The sequence below is a fragment of the Catharus ustulatus genome, chromosome 2, assembly GCF_009819885.2.
Source record: "Catharus ustulatus isolate bCatUst1 chromosome 2, bCatUst1.pri.v2, whole genome shotgun sequence".
Taxonomy (NCBI): Eukaryota; Metazoa; Chordata; class Aves; order Passeriformes; family Turdidae; genus Catharus; species Catharus ustulatus.
The window spans coordinates 106474185-106500542 of NC_046222.1; the positions used below are offsets into that span (position 1 = coordinate 106474185).

The window sequence follows — 26358 nt, forward strand, 5'->3', positions numbered from 1 at the left end:
ATTGGGATAGGAGGCTCCCTGCCTGCATTTGATGAAAGCAACAATCAACTACCTTGCCTTGGAAGCAGATTTACTGTTCTACATGTTGTGCTTTCATCGTTGCCAAAACAAAAGGGAGGCCATAAACTCATCATAAACACACTCAGCAACACATTTTGCTTTGCGCAGCTGCTAATGCATACGGATAAGTTTCTTTAGTGTTCATTGTAACACGAATTCCATTGGTTTAAAAGAAGCTTGCCAATCAGAAGAAAGAATTGCTGCAATTTTTGAAGAATGATCTATCAATTCAAGGTGGTTTTATAGTCAGTCTATCCAGGACATTTTGTACACTAATTACTCAAAATCTGTAGTGAGGTGGGTTATTGTCCACATATACTAATGGCTTTCAGAGTTTAATCTCTCATCAGTGGACCTCCTTTTGTGAAATCCCTAAGGGATTATGTAGTACTATGTCTAATCACTTGACAAATTTCATTTACTTGAAACTGAAGCTCGTTTTATATGAAGTGTGCAGCAGGAGTCATATTCAAAGTAGGAAAACAAATCTATTACTGGACACTACCAGAATTTATCATATTTATACCTGAACTGCTTAACAACCAATGAAAGCATTCTGCTTAGGAAAATGTATTACTTGTTTATCAGCTGCTTAAGCCTATGAGATGCTCAGATGAGATACTCAGATTGCTTATGAATGATACATAACAGGTTAAAAATGTACTATGACTCAAGTAAAAAAGCGAAAATTTAAATAATTTTGTTGCTGCTGTATCATTCAGAGGGGAAAAATACCAACAAACTGCTATCTGTAGCGCAGTCTGCTACACTGAAGAGGAACGATTATTTGACACAAATTAGACGACATGGAAAGAAAATGTCCCTTGCGAGTTGAATTTACGCTCTGAAGTTCAGCACTCCAGACCAAACAGAATCAACCTGTAAAGCTGGGATGGATGAAGCACCTCTCTTTCAGCGCTGCCATCTCCCTACCACAGAACCCTTACCATGGAATTGTTCTCTCCGTTAAGCAGCAATTCTTAGTGATTAACACATCCTGAAATCTAACGTTGCAAAACTCACTGCATTGTTCCCCCTTATCACAATGCGGACCGATAGCTACAAAAGTAACATTTGCCAGATGACACCATAGAAAAGGAATTTTAAAAATCAGGGTAGCATTCGGCACCGAGCTCACTACACGAAGGTTGTGTGACATTATAATCTATATATGTTGTTATAACCTAGGTCTCCCACACTGCATTGCAAAGCCTAGTCTCGATGAAAACACCAGATTACGGCTCCGAAAACAACATGCAAACACACAGGCACACGCTACCTCTGTAAACCAAATTAACCAAAACCTGTCAAAGACGCAGCAATAACAGGACTTCTTTTGCAAGCATCATTTCGGGTAGGGTTAGGACAGATTCAGAGCAAATACAGACGCAGACAGAAAGGTTGATGCTCTATTAATTTGTTGTCAAGCCATGCAGGAAAGGACGACTGAAAGCCCGAAGATGCAGTAATGATTGTTTAAGAGCTATTTGAAAAAGTGACAAAACTGGCCTAAACCTCTTTAAGCCCCCTGAATGAAAAGATTTAAACAGGCTATTGTTAGACCCCTGGGTACCTTTTTTCTCTTGGCTTTGTTCTGCATTTTCCTCCGCTGCAGTTTCCATGGCTGGCTTCATACCATCCACCAAAAATGCCGCCCCCCCTCCCCCCCCAGCAAGCACTTTTTCTCTTCGCCTCCTTTCTCACTCCCTTCCGTCTCCTATTTACAGCGGCGCTGATTGAGCGGCTCTGTTCTCCCCTACAGTAGATTACAGTCCTTTCCAAAATGCCAGAAAAGTCTTGTCAGCTTCAATTTCGCTCCGCTGACTGGTCCACGAGGAGCGGTGCCAGCTCGCTCAGCTATACGTCACCACGGTCCCCAGCTATAAAATAGCCATCCTGTGCCTCGGCTTGCCACACCGTGGGGACCGGCATCACCCGCTCGCGCCCCCTTCCTCCTGCCCTCCGCTCTTCCCCTCTTTCCCCGTCTCCCAGCAAATGTTAATCAATTCTCCGGGTGGTGAATGGATTGGTGACATCGGGAGGGGAGATGCGAGTGAGAAAGAAAGGAGCCCCCGGCCGCTGTGAGGTGAGCCCCCCGGCCGCCGTCTCTAAGGGGAGTGCACGCCGGCACACAATCACAAGGCTCCCTTTCCCATGGGACCTTGTTATTATGCTTTGCATTTTGATTTATTCCACATGCCCTCTGCTCTTTCAAGGGGTGGGGGGTGATGGGTCTGTTCTCTCTGTTTGCTTTCTTTGCAGAGAGTTCCGCTCACCCACGGTTAAAAGACTGTGAGAGAAGCATAAAAGCCAAAGTGGGCATGTATGTATGTACATGGAAAATTTAAATTCTTTCTTTGACTCACAAGCACCATGGAAAAAAAAAATCCAAGCAAGGAGACAGGAAGCCAGTTCAAGCGACCTAAAATGCACGTGCAACACTCTGAAGGATAAAATGTTTAAGAAAACACAACTTGGGCTTTCAAAGGAGGTCTGCCACTAGAGACATGGGGCCATGCTTGGGAGTGAGCACAGAGTTGCTGTTCAGCACATTTGATCACTCCCCCAAATCCAGACAGTCTGTAGCATGATCACATAAGCTGCACTTGGGTGCAACAAACTCAAGACATGCCAGTGTTGCACTGCATGAGGTGACTTTAGGTGTCCCCAGCCCAAGAGCCACAGAGCAGGGCAACACCACATAGGGGTGTTGTTCCCCTCCCAACACCCAGGACAACTGACACATTTAAGGCTGATTAACCTTGCCCGTCACTTTCCTTGTCTCAATGCCTTACCATGCAATACACTGCACAGGGCACAAAGTGCCCAAAGGCACCCCTTTGTGTGTGTAGGATGGTGGAGCAAGCATGGAGTAATGGCCTTTCTGGTCCAGCCACTGCAGCCAGTTCTGCAGTCTGCAAAGATGCCCAGCAGATTCAGCACATGCTGGGGATGTTAAAACCTACACCCTGCATGTTCCCTATAACAGATTCAAACAGGAGAGTGGGAAGGGGGAAACAGCCCAAAGATCTGTAGATGCAATTTAGTCTCTTCTGGTTGAAGCTACCACACGCACAATTTTGCTGTGCATTTTTATTTCTAGATGCCTAGTGAAAAGTACAAAAGCCCTCAGACCCAACCATTACAGAAAGTTCCCGTCTTTCAAGAAATTGGTGCACAAACTCTCTTCTCCCACCACAGCCAACACAGCTGTTACTTTGCTTTGGGCATTACTGCTCAGACTTCAGGCTTCAGCACAGCTGCCAGGAGGTCTTGGTCATATCCTAAGGTTTCATATCACAGCATCAAAACTTGATGTTATGAATTTGCCCAAAATGTTTCCTTGGAGAAATCCCTCCCTGGCAACATCATGCACTGCAAACACACTCCCTGAAACAATCAGCCAAAAGGTGAAAGCATGGGTGATGTGTTTGCTATATTATTTTGACCATTACTAAAAGTTGTTGGTATGATGATTATATAAAAAGGTTCTACAAAGAGTGGGTTTTTTTCCCTATTTAACATCAGTAAGACTGAAAATCCTCCTTGGTGAAAGTCATGCACATTTAGTCACTGGTCAAAGCAGTTGATTGCTTCTGACATAAAATTCTCTTCTTGGAACGCCTCATTGTGCAGTTGGTACTTCTGTCACAGTCTAGATCTCTCTTTCTTAATGATCTTTGCTTTTAAACTGTAAGGTCTAAAACTTTAAAAGGCTGAAACCTCCATTCAGACTATCCTAAATTACAAAAGGTCTGTTCATAACCTAATTCAAGTGGTGTAATATCCATGCATTTATCAGTAAAAATACACAGAAATTACAACATAATCTGGAATTTCCTTTATTTAAACAGAAAATACATTAGACATAACCCCTGGTTACAGACTGTCCCTGGAGAAAACCCATGACTGTAGGCGTCCCTTCTTTACCAGTGAGACCTACTCCTTCAAACAGCTGTATGCTTTCCTGCTGGTGAGCAGAATTTATTAGGCAGGCTCAGGACTTTAGAGTTTCTGATGTTTCAGAAACCCAAAACTAACAGCTGGGAGACTATTTCCTCGACTGTTTCCTCAGAATAACCACTTTCCCAAATAGGCAAAGAAAAATCAGTACACAATACCAGAATCAACTTCACAAGAACTTGAACTGAACACTTCAAAAATCATCAAGCCCAAGTGTTCAAAAGCATTAATCCTACCTACTAAATCATCCTCTAGAAGCTTCTAGTGATACATTACAGTGGAAAATTCTGTTCCCCCCCTTCTTACTATTTTCTGGATTGGTGCAGTGTATGTGTATGATAGGTTTTAAGTACTTACTTATCATCCTAAGTAATTTATTAATTTTCAAACTTCTACACCATCATACAGCAAATAAAACAAACTGTATGGTTTCTTCTGGTGCTAACATGGGTGCTGATATTGTGCTTCAGGCATTAATCTCAGCCAGCAAGTTGTCTCATTCAATGTTCTCCCTTAAACAGATACATCCTTGTCATAATATGTGATGAGACAGGGAAACATCAACTTTATGCCTATGACAACTTAGCAAAAGATTAAGCCACAAAGGCAAAAAGTAAAAAAAAGAAAAACAACAAAAAAAAAATAATTAAGACTGATATTCAGCAAAAGCCTGCTCATACAAACCAAGATGATTTAGATAACCAGCAACCAGGGCAGAAGCTGGTTACATTTGAGAAGTTCAGCCCAGCATTTTATTTTCAGAACAAGATAAAAGTGAAAATGAGGAGAGGTGCTGAGCAGCAAAGGTTTCTGCTGCTAAAGCACAGCTCTGAGTCTACTGCCAAACCTCAGGATGAATAGCAGTGGAGGAAAGTATGTGAAGGCACTGCAGACCAAGTCACATTTATTGTAAAATAGTTTAAAAAAAAAAAAAAGGCTTAAATCTATTTTATCTAGGTATTAGAAAAACACCCCAAACCACACATTTAATCATTTGCTCAGCCAATTAAAATAGCACAATTGCAGAAGTTAACAAATATATTAGAATCCCTATTCTGTTCATGTGCCAGTTCCTTTTGAACATCTATCTTTAATGTCACTGAATCTAGTTTACATTCCTGAAGGCTGAGAAGCTCTACCATAAGCTGCAGAAAATTCTTCACAAGCTTTCAGGAGTTGAATACACACTTGCCATTTCTACAAAGGCTTTATAGAGCTGTAATAAAGAGTGTTCTCACACAGCTAAGAGCAATTTGATGTTATCTATGAGATCCAAGACTCAGAAGTTAAAATACAGAGACTGTCCCTCAAACAAGACTGAAACATAGTCCAAACAACTGATTTTAAAGACAACTTGTAGAATACTTTTTATAATACATGAAGCCACTTGGTGCAATGTAACTGCTTGTGTTCAGCTTTAAACCAGTGACTGAAGACTTGCTTATAAAACCCAATCCAAATACTTATGCAAAAGCAGGCAAACTTTCCATGTGGATAAAATCAAAGTGTGACAAGTTTTCAGTTGTGTAGCAGTTATATATCTTGCAAGTACTTTACAAAAAAATAAAAATTGGGGTTCATTCTTTCAGCTATACTAGGTGACCAGGAAAATGGAACCCAAATCAACAAGTAACAGTGGAAAATCCCTGCAATTATACCACAGTGTAAAACACAGACATGAGTCTGCACTGCACTTAGGGGTCTCAGTCTCAAATTTCTGTAAGAAAGAGCAAAAATAAAGGCTTAAGCATGGATAGTGGTTATCTCTGCAGCCAAAGAAAATCACTGAGTTAACCAATGGAGCTGAGTCCAGGAGGGTAAGCAAACCTTAACAGTGTGAAGATGCCAGTTCTGTGATTCCCTTAGCAAAGCCTCGTGAAGATGTCAATGCCTGGTGGCAAGCAGCAGGCAAAGGAGATGTAACTCAGTTGTTGGGGTACATACAGCTCTCTGTCCAACCTGCCTGTTTCCAGCTGGACCACTGCAGTTACAGCCACAGCTGAGAATCAAAGGTGGTAAAAAGCCCAGACCCAGGACATACACCAAAGGCTAACATTTAGTTGTAACACAAAGGAATAAAAAGATCTCTTAGAAAGTGAACAGATGGTTCTGTACGGCTTTTCCAGTAGTTAGGTCTCATCGAGTTCTAGTCTCAAAGATGGCTCAGATTGCAGAGATGTGAAGTCTACCAAAGAAAAAAGCCTGAAGAATTATAATGAAAGTCAAAATGAAAGAAAAAGTTGATGCGTTCTTAAGCAGGTGGGAGCTCCATTTCCACTTACGAAAGGCAGTCAACAGCACAGAGGGAAATAAATAATTTAAAAAAGCTATAGATTTTATTTATCTAATCTCAGGGCCTTAGTAACATTTTCCTGGGTTTTATAAACTTGTATTTTAAAAAGAAACATTCTGGGAAAAATAATACAAAACTCTTGACAGACAAAATACAGGAATCTCAACCATTCCAAAGACTTCTCAGGAAAGATAATAAAACTTAGAACAAAATAGGATACATTTGAAACTAAGCTTGGTAGTAACGTCACCTCTTGCATCCCTCTCCTGTGAGGCTGCCTGGAGTAGCACCATGCTTTTGGCAAGCCAGAAAGAAATATAGGTAACAAACTAGAGCCCATTTAAACTACAGTAGAAAGAACACAGAAACACAGAAAATGAAAGCAAAGACTTCGTAGCATCTCCCTCAGAAGGAGCTTTCATTAGGTAAGTGTTCAGAGCTCCAGCTCCAGTGGCTGTCCTCAGTTTCAACTCCACAATTTCATGGCACTGCTTTCTACAAGTGCACTGCATAGCAGGTTTCAAATGTGTTAACTTTACAATGAAGCAGCAAAACAAGGCTTTGAGTTACCCAATCTCCACAAATTTTTCTCTTCATCAGTGGCAAGATCCTCACATACATCACTAATACACGAAGCCTCCAACAGTACTTCAAATGCTCCTCCAGAAATGTAAGGGCTACGTTTCTGACTTGAGCACACATAACCACCTTTTTTTGCTCCCTCTGTCCATCACAACTGAGGGGAGATTCTCAGCTATCCTGCCTCTGCCTGGTAGTGCAGCAGGAAAATAACATGCTCAAGTGTTTAGTCTTTGCTGCCTTAATTCTGCACTTTGAAGACAATCCAAGATAGTTAGCTTTGCTGTGAACCTTCCGATCCTGTTGTCAAAGCTTACTGCCATCTCAGAAAACTAACTGGAGCTTCTGAATACTTGGCCATACTGAAATAGCATCCTAGATATTTATGTCACACTTGCCAGCACTCAAGTAGAAGTGCCTCTTGTACTTGTAGAACAGCTATTTCTGCCAGCAATTTAGAAGGCAGCAAAGGTATCATTATGATATACTCCTGTTAATACAGCTGCTCCATCTCAAAACACAAGAGCTTGAGGCAGGACTGGTATTGGGAGGCTACCTGTTGATGTTTTTTTCTGTCTATAAATAAACATCACTGAGTTCAGCCTTGACACAAACTTACCTTTTTGCTCCACAAAGTCAGTTTTAATCAGACAATCCTTTGTTAACTTTACATCCAGTTCTGATTTTCAAAATTGCCCTCCCACTCTTTGCATAGACTTCAGCATCCCACCTACAATCTCTCATCTATTCAGTGCTGGTTTTGTTCTTCAGTCTTGGCTTCAGTCCAGTCTTTTCACAAAGCGTGGAAAAAAAGCAGGGAAATAAAAAGAAGTGCAAAAGCCTACAGCTCCCCAAAAAGAAACCAGGGGCACTCATTATAGAAGGGTACCTCACACTGCGTTTTGGGGGCACATGGGGAGGGACAAGGATGAAGAATCCTCCTAGAATGTCACAAAGGATTCCATGTATAAACCACACACGTAGATATGTGTGTACGTACACATGCAGAAAACATGTATGTGCATATTCATATGAATATGAAGAAAATGCATACAATTATACACGTATTTTTATTGAACAGTAAACCATACAAGCATCATTGGAACCACTATGAGGAATGCATACTAATTTAGAGAGGCACGCAATAGGTTTTCAGTTTGACAGTGAATGCACAGCCATCGCAGTGTACAGATTGCTACAGACTCCTCCAGCTCAAGGTTTCAGGGCCAGGCACCAAGTTGCCCAAGATCAGAGTGGAGTTTGCAGCACAGCTAAACCACACCTTGGGAGCACTGCTACCTGTTCATCTCAGTATCCCAGGCTGGAAAACCAGCACCACCAGCCTCAGGCTCCATCATACACTGCGCTCCTAGACCCATTTATGGATTGCTGGGCAGTGGTGTGTCAACTTCTTGAAAAGCCTACTGAACTCAAAAGTGAAAATGCTGATGTAAAAGAAAGCATCAAAATAATGATTGGTATGAGGTACTGAAATTCAGTGTTTGAAGTTTCAGCACCTTGTAAGTCATGATGGCTGTAGCTGTTTCCCCAAGATACAAAATTCCCATTCCTGTGTAATTAAACTACACTTTGGGAAAGATCCTGGACCAGTTCTGTCATGTAGTGCCGGACAGCCTGTTGAATTGCAAATGTAGCCTCTGTTCACACATAAGACACTGGTCATGAAATCCTCAGTTAAGACACCAACGAAAGGATCCCAATTAATCACTGTATTCTTTGCAACAGCAGATATCCTCATTAGGAAAGCAGCAGGACGTTAACAAGTCCCATGTTGAGAGTGTCCAATTAACTAATCGACTAAATATGTGCCAAGAAACTTCTCCAGCCTAGCTTTTCCAGTCCCCTCTTTCCAGCTGCAGCGATGGGATCCCAATCAGGTCTGAAGTAGTGGTTTCTCCTGCACTTTGCAAAACCTTTGAGAGCGCCGCTGCGGACAACAAACAACGATCGCTCAAGTGTACTACAGGTCTTTCACTTGCGCCCACAAAGAGCTAAGTGTGCACTCCGCGAGTTGAGCACAATTAAGGAAAAAACCCCACCCCTCTACCTTTGTAAACAGGGAATGACTTAACCTGCTAACAACGAGTGTGGTTGGAGCGCCGTCTGGATCATGTCATGCCTCGATTTTTGCCGAACCTCCGTAGTGGGTGATCCTGCATACAAAGTGAGCTCTGAGACAAAAGTGCTGTAGGGTGAGTTAAGGACAAAGTAGCAGCTTTCAGCCTGGATTCCCAGATAGGCTGTCAAGTAAAATCCCTTGCAAGGACAGGATTATTCCCTAGAGTATACATTTCCAACACTTTGTCTCGCCTAATTTTCTAAGTGTCTCAGGGTTTGAGCCTTTCAGTGTTTCTCAAGAAGAGCCATTCTGTGGCCCGGCAGGTTTTGAGGCTTAGCACAAAGGAGGGCTTGCACAATGGCCAGGGCCCCACTGCAGTCAGTGCAGAAGGGATGGCTTCTCCAGAAGGAGCAGGATCCCAGCCTCTGAAATGGCCTCCAGTCCTGCTGCCTCAAAACCACCCAGACTCTCTTTTGAGCAATCCCTAGTTACATCCCCATTTCTGTTTCTTTCCAAACGTGATATTCACTTGTTTTAAACAGCTGAAAGGCATCATTTCTGCACTTTGTCATGACTCAGAATGAAATTCATTTAGCATCTACTTTTCTTCATCTGTTCCTTGTATCATTCTCATCCCATTTTATTTCTACTTTCTGGTTTTCAGCATATTTGTAACCTTTCTCTTGCACTCAGAGCTTCCTAGGTGCAAACACTAAGCATTCTCATTATGTGCTTCTCCTGGAGACCCTCACATTACTGAAAATGCCCCAGGCATTTTTGATTTCAGTAGTACTACAGACACATCTTCCATATATCTCACTACTACTGATTCCTGAAGTACAATTATCTGCTCCATTTGGAGAGGAAAAGAAAGGAGCTAAAGAGCCAGGGAAAGGGAGAAGGGATATATATATTGAAAAAAACACCTAAAATTAAAACAAGAGAAAAGCACAAGGCAGAAACAACACCCAAGGTTCTGGCTAAGGTCCTTTCTTTGGTCTATAAGAAGGACTCTGTGTGGAAAAAAATTACTATGTTAAGTGTGCACCCACTGTCCTGGAAGTGACCGAAGGCATGCTGCTCAACATGGGACAGAGCTCCTCTCATTGCAGCTCACACACTTGCCCACAGGTTGCAGAAAAAGACCACAGGTTCTCATGCCGAGCCAAAATCACCCAGCCCAAACTGCTTGTTCACAAGTTTATTAGTACAGGAAGAAACTGAAGACCAGCCACAGCTTTAAAAGTATTTATAAGAACTTAATTCCAGCCATGGTCCTCAGAAATTAATTGTGTGTACAAGTGTAGTACATACTTCTGCTGCAGACAGAACATCATCAGATTGCAAACACGATCAAAAGCCCATTTTCTTAGTTTAATCTGCCATTAGTAGATTTAAACTGCAGGTTTATAGAGCCAAACAAACTATAACCAAATTTTCATTGCCATTTCAAACTGTTTCCAAGCAGATATCATAGCAACGTTATCAGATCGTCAAGTTCACTAAATCCCAAATTGTCTATGACAGAACAACACACACGTGTTTAAAGGAAGACAGAAAATGTATTCCTGAGTAAATTGAGCATTTCCCTGTTTCTGGACCAACAGGGTCCTGAGACAAACCCATCATTTAAAGACCTTTTCACAAACTTAATAGAGAAGGGGAAAAAAGCTCAAACTCTAGGCTTTTATACATATCAGTCAGTATTTAAAGACTGGCATTTAGAGATTTTTAATACATACCTAACACTGATAAATGCATTTATTTATCAAATATAACCATATAGACATGGTAACGTACTAAGCAGCATTTCACACCCTCCCTTCTGTTGCATAACTGAGAAGCAAAGTCTTGCCACTTGCAGCATCCCCCATTTCCCGAGCTGAAGGCGACTCTTACAGAGGGAGCTCAGCCCCACTGCCCTGCACGCACTGGCAACTTGGAAAAGAAGTGGTGGAGGCCTTGTCACGAAGAATCTGTTATTTGAGCTCAAACACTGAAGTGGACAGCTAGAAGCTGTGGGTGTCACCCGGAGGAGCCGTGCGGCGGGGCCGCGGGCCGGGGGCGCTGGCAGGCTCGGCACAGCCCTCGGGCCGGGGGCGCTGGCAGGCCCCGCACAGCCCTCGGGCCGGGGGCGCTGGCAGGCTCGGCACAGCCCTCGGGCCGGGCCGGGGGCGCTGGCAGGCCCGGCACAGCCCGCGGGCCGGGGGCGCTGGCAGGCCCGGCACAGCCCGCGGGCCGGGGGCGCTGGCAGGCCCGGCACAGCCCTGGGGCCGGGCCGGCCCTCACGGGTGAGCGCGCTCACGGCCCGCGCACAATGGCCGGGGCCGCGCTCCCACAGCACGGCCCGCCCGCTCCCGCCTTCCGCGGCCTTCATATCGCGGCGATGACAGCCCTGAAAGGGCTTCTGATGGGAAATGTGCTTTGAATTAGCATATTTCCCCCTGCGTACAATGGAGGCATTAAGCTGCTGCGTTTTGCAAGTCCAAACAAAAGCAGCCCAGGCTGTTTTTAGCAGCGCTGTTTGAAGTTTTATTCCTCCCCTTCTTCCCGAGCTGCAAGCATATTCAACAAATTTTCACTCCTTCTGGAAAGAAGGAAGCACGAACGATAAAATCTTATTACTTGATCGGTTTCAGACTTTAAAAGAAAAAGACAATCTTCAATTCGATACTGCAAAGAGCAACTCTGTGTCCGTGCACTGCTCCCACTGAGCCCCGGGTCCACCACCCCTCAGAGAGCTTGCCGGGCTGCCCTCAACACTTGCTAGGGACCCTGTCATCGAGGATTTCAGAACTCAAACATATCCATCATAAACCAGCAGAAAGGCTCCTGTATTCAAAACTCAGTATTATCCCTGTATCCCAGGCACACTGTTGAAAATATCTATTTTGAAAATGAGAAACTGGACCACTGTGCTGTAAGGAGGAGCAAAAAAAAAAAAAACCCACCTTCCACTCGTGCTGGAGTGGAATTATCCTTCAGTTTAACAGGAGAGCTGAACCTCAGCAGTATCACCTTTATGAAATGGCTTCAATCTAGAAAGTGAATTTCTATTTACCCAGGAAAAGAGGGCAAGAGGAAAGACAAGGAAGACAGAAGAGGAGGAAAAAGTACTCCTGCATCAAACCATCTTTGGGCAACAACTACCATGAGAATAAATCTACCTCAGCTCAGTGGGTTTGTCTGTAATTGCTTATTAACACACAGTTGGACCATTAGGAAGCCAGTTTGTGGTTTTCTTGGTCTACTTTCCTCTTACATTAAACAGAATTTTCTCTGTGAGGAAGACACAGACAAGATTACAAAGTCAAAATGCTTCTTAGAGGAAGGGTTTGGTGATTTGGGTTTGGTTCTTCTTCTTCTGCTTCTTCTTCGTCTTCCCTCTCCCAAAATTTCCATAGTATTTATGTAATCTTCTATATGCAGCACATCTAAGAAGAAAAATCACACTCCTTAACAACATGAGATTACAGCAGAATAGCAGAATGCCAATGAGATCCTAGGCAGGCAGCTTGCAAGTGAGGTGGATATAAAAACTCTTCAGAAAAAAAACCTGGGTTGCAGCCTGCAGAAGGAGTCTTGTAGGAGAAATGTCTGCTTTGTTCAGACTCTTCTGTTCTGTTTCAGGAAACTTTCCTGAGGATGAGGATCCATCTCTCTCCTTGGTTTCATTTGCAGCAATGCTCAAGATACTCAACAGTGTCTGCTGTGCACGAGCACTTTGCTCTCAGCCATCCACTGCCACCCTGCCCCGTGCCAAGCAGCCCACGCAGCACCATGCTCCCTCCTGCAGAGTGCCAGCCCGTGCAGATCTGCACAACCTGGCAGGAGAGGCACTTCACTCACTGATTTCCACCACAATGACAGAGCTCCTGGCACTGGCACAGTGCGGTGTCCATATGGCAACTGCGCAGACTGAGGTCTGACCGTAGGCATCCTCCTCCCTCCGGCAGGGACCCTCCCTTCTCACCACAAGGTTCTCTGCAACACTGGGCGTCTACAGCCCACAGGTCTGACCCCTAGTGACTTAAACTCTTCTCTGATGCACCAGTTCTGCCAACTTGACTCCCAGGAAAGCTTTTTCATAGTCTCCAGCAACTGCAGGTTCATTTTTAATGTGCTTGTTCAGGGGCACTAAGGAATCTGGCTGGAGAGGACTACACATTCTTTGGCAGTATTTCTCTACCACCACATGGAATTTGCCTTTAAAGGCTGGACATGCGTTTTCCCATGCTCTGAGGCATTTCTCAGCTTGGTACCAAAATAGTGACAAGGCCGCCACATGCTGCCACAGGAAGGTCTAATGTCAAAGCAAAACAAGAAGGGACTTAAGGAGCCCTTCAGAGGCCTTCATTAGGTCATTAACATAGATGACCCATAGATGGGTGAGAGTAACAAAGCAGTCTAGGCAGGAGAAAAAAGGAATTAAAGACTAAAATGGAGACTGGTTTTCTCACTCACACTGTCGTGAGAACTTCACTTCCTAAGCACTCCTAAGATGAGTCCTTTGGAGTCAAAATGCCACAACAGCTTGACACAGAAAATGAAATAAAACAGATCTCAGCTCCATTCACATACAGTTCTCCTTATCTCAACCCATGAGACTTGTGCTACATTTTCAAAGCATTACCCATTTGAGGAGGGCAGTAGTTTTGGTGGGCACCTAATGTCCAGGCAGGGTTGACCCACCACAGGTGGTAAGAGATATGCCCAGTAATCTCAGCAATGAGATTTTAGGCTTCTTAGGAGTGAAGGTCTATCAAAAGAAACTTCAGGTAAAACAGTGTTGTTACTTTTAATTTAAACTAAAGAAAGAGAAAGCTGAGAAAAAAAAGCCACTTATTTAGAAATACTATGTCTCACCTGCAGAATTTCTCTTCAGCTTCTTGGAGTGTGAAGAAGAAAGGAAAGGAAAGAACTCAGACCAGAGTAAAGCAGTGCCTTTCACACTGCTGACACCCAACAGGACCTGATAACAGCGCTCCCCAATCGAGGAAATATTCTCAAATTTCATTTATTCTTCAGATTCACTGGATTCAGACCAACGATGAATACAGAGCACATGCCGCCATCCGCTGTGGTGTTCTGGCACAGGGCAGCACCCTGCCAACAAAGGCACCACTCTTCCTTTCAAAGAGCCCCAGAAAGAGCGCTCTGTGTTCTCATGTGATGAGGCAGGCTTTTACAACTTGGATCACTACAGGGTATTGAACTCTGACAGTCTGCTTACTGAGGGTTTGCTTGCTTTATCTCAGACCTCAACAGGTATGTGTGATATCTAAGCTAAAATAAACCACCCTCATCACATTCATTCTGGCATCATGAGTCACCATCTTGCTGAAACAAAACTACCTTCTCACCTCCACATCAAGTAAGAGCTAGTAACTTTTCCAGTACCCACCTAGTGCTGTTTTATGCTGTGCAAGTGCACAGCATAGAAACAACTCAAAATATGCTCCACTCTTCAGCATTCAGTGAGAAGAGGAAGACACAGAGAATGCAGGATATACTATGCCTGCTCCTGTAGGCAGGAATAGTTTCTGGCCTTCTATATTAATCTCATGAAGAAAACCAAACCCCAAAACTATTGGCACTCACACAAGAGATTGATGTGCTATGAAGCAGGACAAGCTCCACACATTTCTTTTCCTGTCCTTTTAACTCAGTCTTACAGAACCAATTTCAAGGATCATTACTATTTTTACTACTTTCTAAACACTGCCCTGATTTGGGGAATCTTGCTGCAGGTATCAAGGCAGAGGTGATTTTCAGTCCTTTCAGGAAATGGTAGAAATTTGGTAGTCTGAATTTTCTGCTCTAAATGCAAGAGTTTCAGAACTTATTCAGACACATAGATGTTAAAGAAAAAAGTACCATAGCTTTCACGTTTGCCCCTGGAGAGACAATCAGGATTCATAAAACAGAAAATTCCTTTCATATCAAGGCTGGAAAGCAGAGAATGCCAAATGTTGAAGAGCTGGGCCACCAGCTACATCACTGCCAAGATCAGGAGAGTGATGCAAGTAGGCATAGAGCAGAGTGAGAGAAGTAAATGCTTCCCCACATCATCCTATGCATCCTACTGCATCCTAGTTGGATTGCAGTGGCTGGAAAGAGTCCATGATTCTACAGCACTGAAGTTTCCACGTGCTGCATGGTCGCAGCCACGCTGCACAAGCTGATCCCAAACCAGGGAGCAATAGCCTGTGTTCTGCTACAGAGAAGCTTCCTCACAGAGTTGTACCACTGAAGCCAAGAAGCCAGAAAACTAAAGGGCCTGGATACTTATAAACCCTTTTTTCCCCAGAAGACACACTCCTCCTTTCTTTCCTATGTTCTATCTGCAATGTAACATCACCACAGATGTTGACAGAATTTTGTCTCTCTTCTAAATAGATCAAAGAGAAAAAAAATATACATATACATACATACATACACACACACACACATATTTATATATATATGTATATATGAAAATTCCAGCTAAGCCAAGATGTAGCAACTAAGTATGTGGGATGCCTTACAGGAGTGAAATGAAGTATTTCCACAGTTTGAAACATCTGATAGTGTGATGCTGATCCATTCTTATAAATATTGTTTAAGGCTTTTCCTTCAGGACACAAAATATATACTACCAATACATAGTGGGCTCTACTTTCCATCCCTGCAGGTTGAAGTACTGTTATGGATATGCTCTGTAAATAAGCCCTGTGCAGAAAAAGAGATGCACCCCAAAGGCAGAGCAGATACTCAGAACTGCAGTGGAGAAGGAAGACAAAAAAGGAGCAATTTGCATTTTAAAATATTTATTATTTCTACTTCACAAATCACCATTTTCTTTTTTAAAATACTGCTTTTCACTGCTGCTGTAAGCACTAGATTTAGAGACATGGGGAAAGAATTTCTGTTTCTCTACAGTAAGAATTACAGAAAGAGTTTCTGCCTCCATTTCTCCTTTGGACCACATTTCAGCCTGAATTTAACCCCTTTGCTATACAGAGTAGTTGATGTATATGTAAGTGAATGAGATTAAAGTATGTTTTTGCTTGGAAACATGACATTAAAACAGTGTTGAAAAAGGAAGTACATTACATAAACTGAATAGACTATCCTTTTGTGTTTGCTGAGGCACTTCACAAACTTAGGACAGGTGTATTATCCTTTTTGATGTCTAAACTAGGCCACAAAAATTGCTTTCACAAAAACTAAAAACAATGTATTGATCTTTCTCAGTATGTGCCTAGATTTGCAGATGGACTCTTAGCTACAGCGGTAAATTAGATACTACAGATAACTTTAAACTTAATAAATTATCTGAACAGAAAATGTTAACAAATAAAATAGGTTACTGTTCATGGGAGCTACATCTTTAAGGAGCAGAAAAGCTACTTTCAAGTTATGTTCAGTTGAACATTTCAGTAATTCTCTGAATTTTTAGCTAAGCTATTTCTTTCTTTCACATTATTTTTAAAACTTTATAGAAGTTTTCTAAACTCTTCATGCTAATTAGATTCTAATCCAATTTACCAGATGTGGGCAGTTATCAGTACTCTTCACAAAACTTGTGATTAAAAAAACCCAAAACCAACAACAACAACAACAAAGTTGCTTCATTTCCTCCTTGCAAGGGAGCACTCCTCAGCATTTTGCTCTTAACAACATATTAACTAGGGCCAGAAGTGAGTAGCACAAGTTACATTTCTACATCACATCGAGTTTCTTATTTTAATTGTTTTTGTATGATTTCCTGTTTATTTATGTTTGTGCCTAAATGCAACATCAAAAGCATGAACTATTTTCAACTATCACAGCAATATTTAAATTGTTATCAATTTATTTGATAATGTTCCTTTTTAGAGAGGATTTTATGGAGTGAGAGGCAAATGGAAACTGAGTTTTAAATGTGATTTGGTTAAGACTCACACAGCACTTAGGAAATATCCATACAGCAGGGACAATAACTGGCAACTATGATATTACATTCAAACACTAGTAGCCAATACTTACTCATTAGTATCCTTCTGGAATTCTGCTCCTTTTAAGAAGTTTCATTCTTTTGCTTTTAAAATAGCTATGATTTTCTAATATATGATATTCCTGAAACCCCCTCTGACAAGCTCTACCAACACAGTCAGATTTTTCCCACTTGCACTTTCACATCGTTTGAATGCATGCATTGTCAGCCTCCTCTGCCTCCACCTCTCCTTTCCTACATTATGTGCAGCACTCATTTGTTTCAGATTATAAAAAGCACTAGTGGATTCTGAAGCCACTAAAAAGAAGTTGCTGCCATATGGGATCTGTGGGAAATTTGATCCAGTGGGTAAAAGAAGACAACTTTAGAACTGATAAATAGAAGCTTCAGATATTATTACTACAGAATTGGTTGCATTTTTCCTTTTACAGTTATGCAGAAGAACTGTGGCCATTGCCATTGCCCTTGCAGAAAACTGCAAGAAACCTTTTTTCTTTTTCTTTTTTTTTTAGCATTGAGACAGATGGCCCTGGCTTCAAATATAGAAGACCTTCCTACACAAAACAGAGGTGCTGGCACATGATACGTGGGTGAAGGATATTCTGGATACTTGCCTGGGAATGTGTGTACCCAAGAGGTGAGCTAGCAGGATAAGAGAGAAAAAAGGAGATAAAAAAGAAAAAGAAAGCTAAGAAGGAAGAGGGAAGAAAGAAGCACCAAAGCAGCAGGCTTAGAAGGCATGGTGAAACATGTCAGTGACAGAAGAAAACGCAAAAAGCATCACTTTCTGAGCAGATGAGGAATGCATAAGCACCTTTACACAGGGGTTCAGATCACTGCATTGATCACTATTTCTAATACTAAACAGGGCTTGTGATTAAGAGCAAATTGCGATTACTTTAGTTCAGATGCAGGAGGTGGCTCAGACTCCTTCCACCTCAAAGGACACTTCAAGTGCTGCCAGCAGGCAAGGTCATGCCAGACCCTCAGTGGGTCTCACCCCACAGCTGGACCACTTCAGGATCCCTAACTGGAGGCTCTCCCATCCAAGCAGCACCTCCCAGCAGTCCTGTTCTTGCTCGCAGTCTTCCGCCCCTGTCGCCTGTCACAGCCGTGGGCTCACGGTCTTTGTCTCCCTCCTGAATAACTCCTCCTGCTTTCAGCCTGTGCTTAATCCTCCAGGAAACCTCATTCTCCAGAGAAGAAGAGTGCTTCTGTACGTAATCTCCAGACAGCAGCTGTGACCCCGCACCCAGAAAGGCGATCATTGTGCAGAACTGTGGTAGCAGGGGTGAACTTCCCCTCTCCCCCCCGCCGCTCATTTAAGGGCTGCTGGAAGCGCACTGTCACTTTATGCGCACACACTGCCAGCAGTGATTTTCTCTGGCAGCTGTGGGGTACTTGTCCCTTCACCCTCATTGCAGGCTACCCTCAGAATCTGCACAACCATCTATTTTATTATTTTTTATTTTGCCTTTTAAGGGATTGAACTTCCCACCTGCCAACAGAAGGAGCACTTGTTTTTTTGCATTCGGTCCTCGAGGCTATGGCAGTATTACTGAAAAGTGACTTTGTCCATTTTTAATATCCAAAAATACAGAACAGCTGTGCTTTCTCGAAGTCCTTTTGTATAAGAGTGGCTCTGAGACAATGCTAAATTCAGGGCTGCCAAAGCTCAGACCTGAACAGCCTGAAAAATTGCCTTTTTTTTCTTTTTCTTTTTTTTTATACTAGCTCTCAAGACACACTATACTACCAGCATGTCAGTAATGCAACAGGTGTTATTTTAAGGCAGAAAAATTTGAACAATGTAATTCTTCATGGCAGGCTTATCAGCCTTTTAGTACACTCAGCTTTTATTATTCTGACACAAGGCAAACTTACGTAACAGCACAGCGCGTACTAATTTACGGGATAACAACGTGGATGTTGCGTTTGGAACACTGCACTTTTGTTTCAGACTGTGGATATTTCCCATACTCCTAAGAAAGGCATATGCTGCGCAAACACTTTTAAAAGCATCCAAGTGGAATTCAATATATTGAAAGAAGCTAAAGTACTCTGGAGTGATTAACAAACATGCTTCAGCAGAATGGCACAAAAGGATAATCAAGAACTAAACCCACAGAGATACTGAGACAACTAAAATCTCTGCAATTTCTTCTACCATTGATCAGAAAAGCCCACTTGCCCACTGATGGTGTACAGACAAGTGTAAAAGTGGTTCCAGATCATTGCCAAGTAACCATAAACATTCCCATCTTCTAATGCAAATCCTCTCTTTTGGAGGATTTAAAGGCTCCTGTACAGAGACAGTGAGGCTATATGGGGCCACAAAGCTAAACAACATCCCTTCTCTAACTCTTGCTTATGTTCTTTCTTCAAAGGCAGAAGAACACTGGAAGCCATCCACCCAGAATGCTGGTCTCTGGCAGAATAAGAGTCAGAAGAAAAATGGTATTAGAAAGACAAAGCTGTCTGAAATGGCAAGAATACCAGGGAGAAAATAATGTGACTTCTTAGTTTTCCAAAATTAGCTTCTTTGACTTATCCTTTGTCCCAGAGGACAAATACAAAACTCCTCAAGGACAAAGAAATGCCTTTCCTCTCTAGCTCAATAGAATTTTTTCAGACTCTGCCTATGCAATCCAAGCCATCATCTCCCCACTGAGACAACACAACTCTGGTGAAAGGTAAATGGTCACCATTCATCTTAGCAAAATGGATCACAGCAAAATTATTTTCTTTCCTCTGGCCCTTCCCAAAGTTTCCTATTCACTCCTTAAAACATTATTGATATCAATGTCCTCCCCCAGAAAAAAAAAAAACAGCTAAAAATCACTCACAGTGCCTTCTCAAAGGCCGAGAGAGATTTCCAGGAGCGATTTTACACTGAACTATTATTTGAACAGCTTTAAAACACACTTTCCCTTCCCTCACTAGCTAGAAATATACTTAACAGAGGTACATGCACACACATTCCTACTAGCTGTGGCACACATCTTAAGGACTAGTCGACCTGATGATGAAAGACATTTTGCTCCCACAGGCTGAAAAAAAGCTCTAAGCTGTGACTCCACATAGGTGAGCCATTCCCACTCATGCCTGCTTCCCTTCTCTCTTTAAAAACAAACACTTGTACACTATCTGCCACATTTGTTTCCCTGAGTATCTGAACATTTATACCACAACCTAGCCCTTCTAGAGATGAGGCACCCCCAACCAACCCACGTGCTGAGGACCCCATCCCATAGTGACAAAAGACTGCAGGCAGCAATATGCCATGAAAATCCACATATTATCATGTGCAATCAGTGAGTATCAGCGCTACTCCAGGCAGCTGGCATCGGCAGTGCCTCCCTCATCAAGTGCCTCGCAGTGAGTAAGCAGCTCTGGGGCAGATCTGTAATCTCTGCAGATGCTGTTTGCCTGTCTTCATCATGTCTACACAAATGAACATATGGCCTTCTAGCACAAGGCCAGCTTACACAGTCATTAATTAGATATAATTTCAGCCTGTTCAATGTATCTGATACAAAAATCTGTCCTCTGGCAGGAATGCCCTTGTGGTATAGAAACTTTGTCTCTTTGTGAATTGATTCATCTGATGAGGAAAAGCAACAATTTTGCCTGTGACCAGGGAAATGCCTGTTTATTACAAATGCAGGTACAGCAGTGTAAACATACCTGAACTTGCCAGTGGGTTTCTTCTCACTCTCCCTAGTTCTCACTACAAGTGATGGGCACTCCCCACTCTCCCCTCCAGCATGTGATACCCAAAATATTCTTCAAAAGCACCATCACAACTCAGCAAGGCATTACAATGGCAGTAATTCAGTCCTGCTGCCAGGCTCAGAGAGCTAGTCACAAAGCTCCTGGGAAAGTACATGGAAGCAATCATCCTATGTGTAGATACTACTCATGGTTCTATGTACAGAAGTAGACTGTGTGAATTGTTGCACTTCATTCATTTTAAAGTGAGTGAAAATAATAAAGAAAAAGGATTAATTAAGGTTGAAGACTCAGAAAAGTTGGAATGAAAAAATACATTTTTGGTAAAAGGTGGTAAATTTTTGTTCAGATCTTGCCACAGTGCTTAAATTTCTCACACAGCAGCACAAAACAACACAAGGCACATATACAGCCCCAGACAGGGGGGCTGCTACTCAGAATTATCCAAAGAACATGATGGCCCAAAGAAGAACTTTGAGCTGTACTCTCTTCCTTCATCACGCACAGCACCATGCAGGAGTTTGCAAGGCAGCACTGTTTGTAGAAAAAGCATAACAAATTCAACAAGTTTGTAAGAACTTCCCAATAACATGAGGTGCAAACTGCCAGTTTATGAGGAGAGAGACCTGACCTGTGAAATGTGAGGAATCTTCAGCAAAGCAAAGCAGTGTAGGAAGAAGTGAAGATTTAACAACAGAAAAAGCATTTTAGGCATAGCATCCAATTGAATGATTAGTCTTTGATGGTACTGAATTACTTCCGAATTCCTATAAAAGAATTTTTAAATTTCTCTTTGTAGTTCTTGATTATACACCAGTTACAGAACAAGTACCAATAACACTGGCCCTTCAAAATATGATAATGGCTGGCTACAGGTGCTTTTCTGTGGAAACAGTCAGTGAGAACCTTCCTTTGGAAGCTAGCTGGTTCACTGGTTTCCCATTGAACCCTGTAATGTTTGAACATGCTTATTTTTGGTTGAGCAAATAAATGTACTTAAAAGTGCATTGATCCCCACTTTCATGTGAACCTTGATGGCTTTCCTGATTTTTTTTTCCTAGAGATACAAGTCTCTCACAGAACTGAACACTCACCAATTATACATAAATATGATTGTTATGATGGAAAATGAATCATAACTTCTCTGCTGTATTTCATTGCAATGTTTTAAGTTTTAAGGTTGACTTCCAGCAGATTGTCAGTACTAACAGAAAAGTTATATTTTAAACATCTATGCTATATGAACAATGCTGTGCTTATGTAATATGTTCATCCTTCCTCAGTTTCTGATTTCCAATTGATTAGAATTAACTTAGCAGTCATTATTTTAATGCAATTCTTCATTATCAGCTTGTGAAGTTGGGAATGGCTCCATTGACAAGCACTGGTATCTTCCTCACGCTTCTCTCAGGATGAGGAACCTTCAAGCAGGAGCAAGACAGGGCTCAGTGGTCTCCATACAATCTGGGGTTCCTTATTGTTACCCATTTTAAGTCCATACACTGCATCACTATTTCTACAAACAGCATTCCAGGTTTGTTTGATGTCTTTGCCATCTCTATCCCTTTCTCATTAGAAAGTTGAGAAGAGTGATGACAAGAAGCTGGTAATGAAGAATCACTGAATAGCTGATATTCACATGGAAGGCCTCTAGAGAAAGATTTGGCACCTTGAGACCTCAGCCTGTCCTGACAGGCAGGAGACAAGCCCAACACGTGGTGATACAGTGTTATATCAGGCCAGGGGTCATAAAACAGGTAGGGGAACAAGACCAACTGCAGCATCAGAAGGTGACTTTCTTATTGGAATTTAACTGGAGGTAGGTATGTCCACATAAAAACCCACTAAGTTAGACTGAGTCTGGTACTACTTCAAAAACCCTCAAGACACATGCTTAAATGGTACTGCAGAGTCACAAAGAAAATGAAAAGGTTTGGAGTACAAGAGATTTCAGTTTTCCTCTCAATATTTCCATGGTCTACATTTTTCAGCTCAAATCATATGAACCTGCCATAAGCAGAGTAAAGCCCCCAGGAGGTTGGGTTTGAGGAAAGTGGACACCTAAATCAGCAGGATGTTATCATCCAATTTGGGTGTAAGGCACAACATTCACATCTGACACCGTGAAAGGGCAGTAGCCCCGAACTGGCACAGTCTAAGCAAAGAGAAGGAAGGCTCGGTGGACAAAAGGGACATAAAAGCAGACAGATTTCCCATCTCTAACCTTGGTGAGTCCAGTAGAAGTTATTCTCAAGCAATGATGTATAACAGTTTCAGACAATGCAGAACTGACAGCAGAAACTACTACATGATTTAGTGCTCTGCTTCTAAAACTTACTTGAAGAGTAAAACTTTAACTGCACGTAAAAGCCTCCAAGACCTGGTCTTACCCTCTCCACAGGGCACTGATCTGGATTTTTGTCCTTTATTTTCTTTTGTTTCCTCTGGTGCCCAAACAAATGCTCTCTGCTAGAACAGATTATAATGTGCATCATCCCTTCCTGTGGTGAAAAGACTATGAAGCAAGCCCACATTTCCTTCCACTGCCAAAATCACTTAGACATTCTGGCAACGCAGGACACATTCTTTATGTTATCTGGCAGCTAGTGTCTGACAGCTGTTCAGCAGCCTATCTGAAAAAAAAACCTGATGGCCTCACTCCAGTTCCTGACAGACTTATTCCAGATCACAAAGCTTCCAGATTATTATAGCCCACAAGACTTCATCCAGTGAGTCCTCCATCATCTCACTGTCTTCTACCTTTCCTACAAGGCTATGATATTTCTTCTGAAGAAAAACAGCTAATCTGGTATCTTGAAAGAATTGGCCAGATGAGGAACCTACTAAATTTATGGCTTAGTTCTTTCATAGATGAATCATCAGCATAATAAAGAGTATTACTTATTAGTAGCATGCATTTTATGTTCCAGCTTCCAGACACTGGAATTTGTTATGCCAGTGCCTTGTGAATCCAAACTCCATTCACTGGTAGAAATATTCCCCCACACATACACTGACCTGCTCTTGGATCATAGCAAAACCCTCACAGCTTTTCTACAATTACTATTCTCCTTGCAAGTTGTGTGAATCAAACCCTTTCACATAGTACTGAATCTTCATCACTCCTGTAACTGGGCATCAGCTGTGTTCCTTCCTTGAGTGCTCTACACCAAGAGCTTACCTTCCATTATCCATCACAAACTGTATGGGCCTCAAACTGCAATTTATTCCTCTCTTCGATTGTGACCTACATTTTGGTTCTAGATACAATCCTTTTTTCAACTATATCAATACTCTATCTTCATCACCTGCAGCTGGTTCAATTAATTAAAATACAGATTATCTTTCTCCTCTATCCATGCACTGCTTCCTCCACTTTATCATCTAGTTGAAGCCCATTGGATTTTTAGGAAGACATTTTATGTCATGTGTAATTTATTCACAATAGCATCTCTTTAATATTTACATGGTGTGACCAAAATATTCTTATGTATTTTTTTCCCTGATTGGTTAATATGAATGTAACAGTCACCCTTAATTAGACTGGTTAGACTATGTAGCTTGGGTATTTCATGAACAGCAAATATTAAAGGAATTACTTTATCACTTCTAAGGGTGGTAGGAGAGACAGAAAAAAAAAAAAATCCAGGGATTTCTTTTTGAGTCACAGCTAACAGCCACAAAGACTTTCATCTCAGCTCTGCAGTGTGACAGTTTTAAATAGCTTCTGCAACTTTATACAGCGTAGAAGATACATCTCAACACTGTTTGTCTGAGATTTCAGAAAAAAAAAGTGTTGGCCAGATTTATCTGAAAATGAAATGCTTTGTCTTTTGTGAACACTATGTAGTGCTTCCTGAGGTCTGTACTCTCCCTTGTCACCAACCACCTTAGAAAATAAGCATTTAGGGCACCAATATGAGGAATGTGACCAGAAATTAAATTGTCTTTCCTATCTCTTTCCAGCCTAGACCACACACCTCATTGATATAGAATTTCTTTGATGTCTATAGCTCAAAACTTCTATGGACCTGCAATAGGATAGCACTGACATATCCATGTCAAAAACTAAGATAACCTGAATTAATGAATTGCTTCTGAATAGCAAGAAAAGAAAATGTAGAACAGAGAATACAACATTTTCTGGAAACCATAATGATTTACTGCAAATATTTAAACAGTTAATGCTAAGGAATTTTCCCTTTTTGATCTATTGGGTTATTAAGTAATACATAATACATGGCTTTTTGATCATCTTGAATCTCTCCAGCAACAGGCAATCAATAGCCTTTCCAACAACCACAGAGTAATCAAAAAGATTACAGAGGATTAAAACTGAATATCCTTGATACTTTAAATGTTTAGTTTAAGTCATGTGGAAATTTAAGATTTAAACATGTTTTGAAGCACATACTTGGAAAAACTCCTGGAGTTTTGCTGGGAGAAGATGTGTTAGAAAGTGCTGCTATTTGTTTTTCCCAGCATACAGGGACTAGTGGTATGAGACAGGATTCTTCTACATTGGTCCTGGCAAAAGGTCTGTATTAGGGAAAGTAAAGCTATACTATATAGTACTTTAAACTTCCATTCACCAACACATTTTTATGTGCATAATGAAAATCGAGGCTGGGCATACTTGTTTAGAGATAGTGACAACATGACAGTCCTCACAAAGTGGCCAAGGAGTACTGTACTGTACACACCAACCCCATGGCTCCATGGCTGCAGCATAATATCCTGAAGGAGCAGCAGCCAGCTGCACTGGACTCCTGACTCCAGCTGCTCACCAGCTATCTGCTGCTGGAGACTTCTCACTTCTACCAACACCACCCCCACTCCATTCCTCTGCAGTTGTCAGCAATCATGCAGAAAATACAACTGTATAATAGAACAGAAAATTCATCCAATACCACAGATATTGCACATATAAAGAAGATTAATATCCCAGAATAATTCAGGTTGCAGGGATTCCTGGTAGTTTTGAGCTCAATGCTCACGTCAAAGCAGAGTCAGTTACAGCAGATTGCTCATGGGTTTGTCCAGTTCTGCACTGAATATGTCTAAGGATGTTCTCAGCCTCCATGGACAATGTTTTCCAATGCTTAACTACTCTCACAGGGAAAGAAAATATTTCCTTGAATCTCACTGGCAATTCTTGTGTTCTGGCTCGAGGACATGTTTTTTCATCCTCATATTATATATCTCCAAGATGAACCTGGCATCTTCTTCAATCTCTTCCAATTAGGGCATGAAAGATTACCCACAAAAACCCCAAAAAACAAACAAACAAACAAACAAACAAAAACAGTCAATAACAAACTTGTTTTCTTTCCCTTATTTAAACCATTTCAGCCAAATCTGAAACTGATACACTCTTTAAAGCATTTTGAATCACACATTTTTTATGGAGGAGTGGAAAACACTTTGGGAAAAAAAAAACAAAAAACAACAACTTTAAGATGTACAGAAAGTCTGTTGAAGATCCTATTCTGCATATTCACCAATTTCAAAAGAAAACTGACTACTCTGTATTAAAAGAAAAGAAAAATTTCCTTTTTTTGTGCCAAAATTTTCAAGTATTTAAAAAAAAAAAGTCAAGGAAATCACATCCTGTAGCTCTAAAAGCTGTTGCAAGAATCAACACAGTATTTTTTCTCCCAGGAAGAAGAAAGT

General features: G+C 41.7%; 1 protein-coding gene across 11 annotated transcripts in view; it reads right to left on the reverse strand.

Moving 5' to 3' along the window:
• Window positions 1-26358, reverse strand: part of GPM6B (glycoprotein M6B) — a 108401-nt gene that overhangs the window by 30478 nt on the left and 51565 nt on the right. For 3 of the 11 annotated variants that reach the window (XM_033053333.1, XM_033053329.1, XM_033053330.1), the window contains exon 1: window positions 13842-14007. The exons of 4 other annotated variants lie outside the window; for them this stretch is intronic. In XM_033053333.1, coding sequence (XP_032909224.1) covers window positions 13842-13992 — 151 coding nt within the window. In that variant the 5' untranslated portion in view covers window positions 13993-14007. Of the gene's footprint in view, window positions 1-1633; window positions 1948-13841; window positions 14008-26358 lie in introns of those variants that run through there. 4 more of the 11 variants (XM_033053335.2, XM_033053331.2, XM_033053340.1 and 1 more) reach the window with 4 other exon arrangements.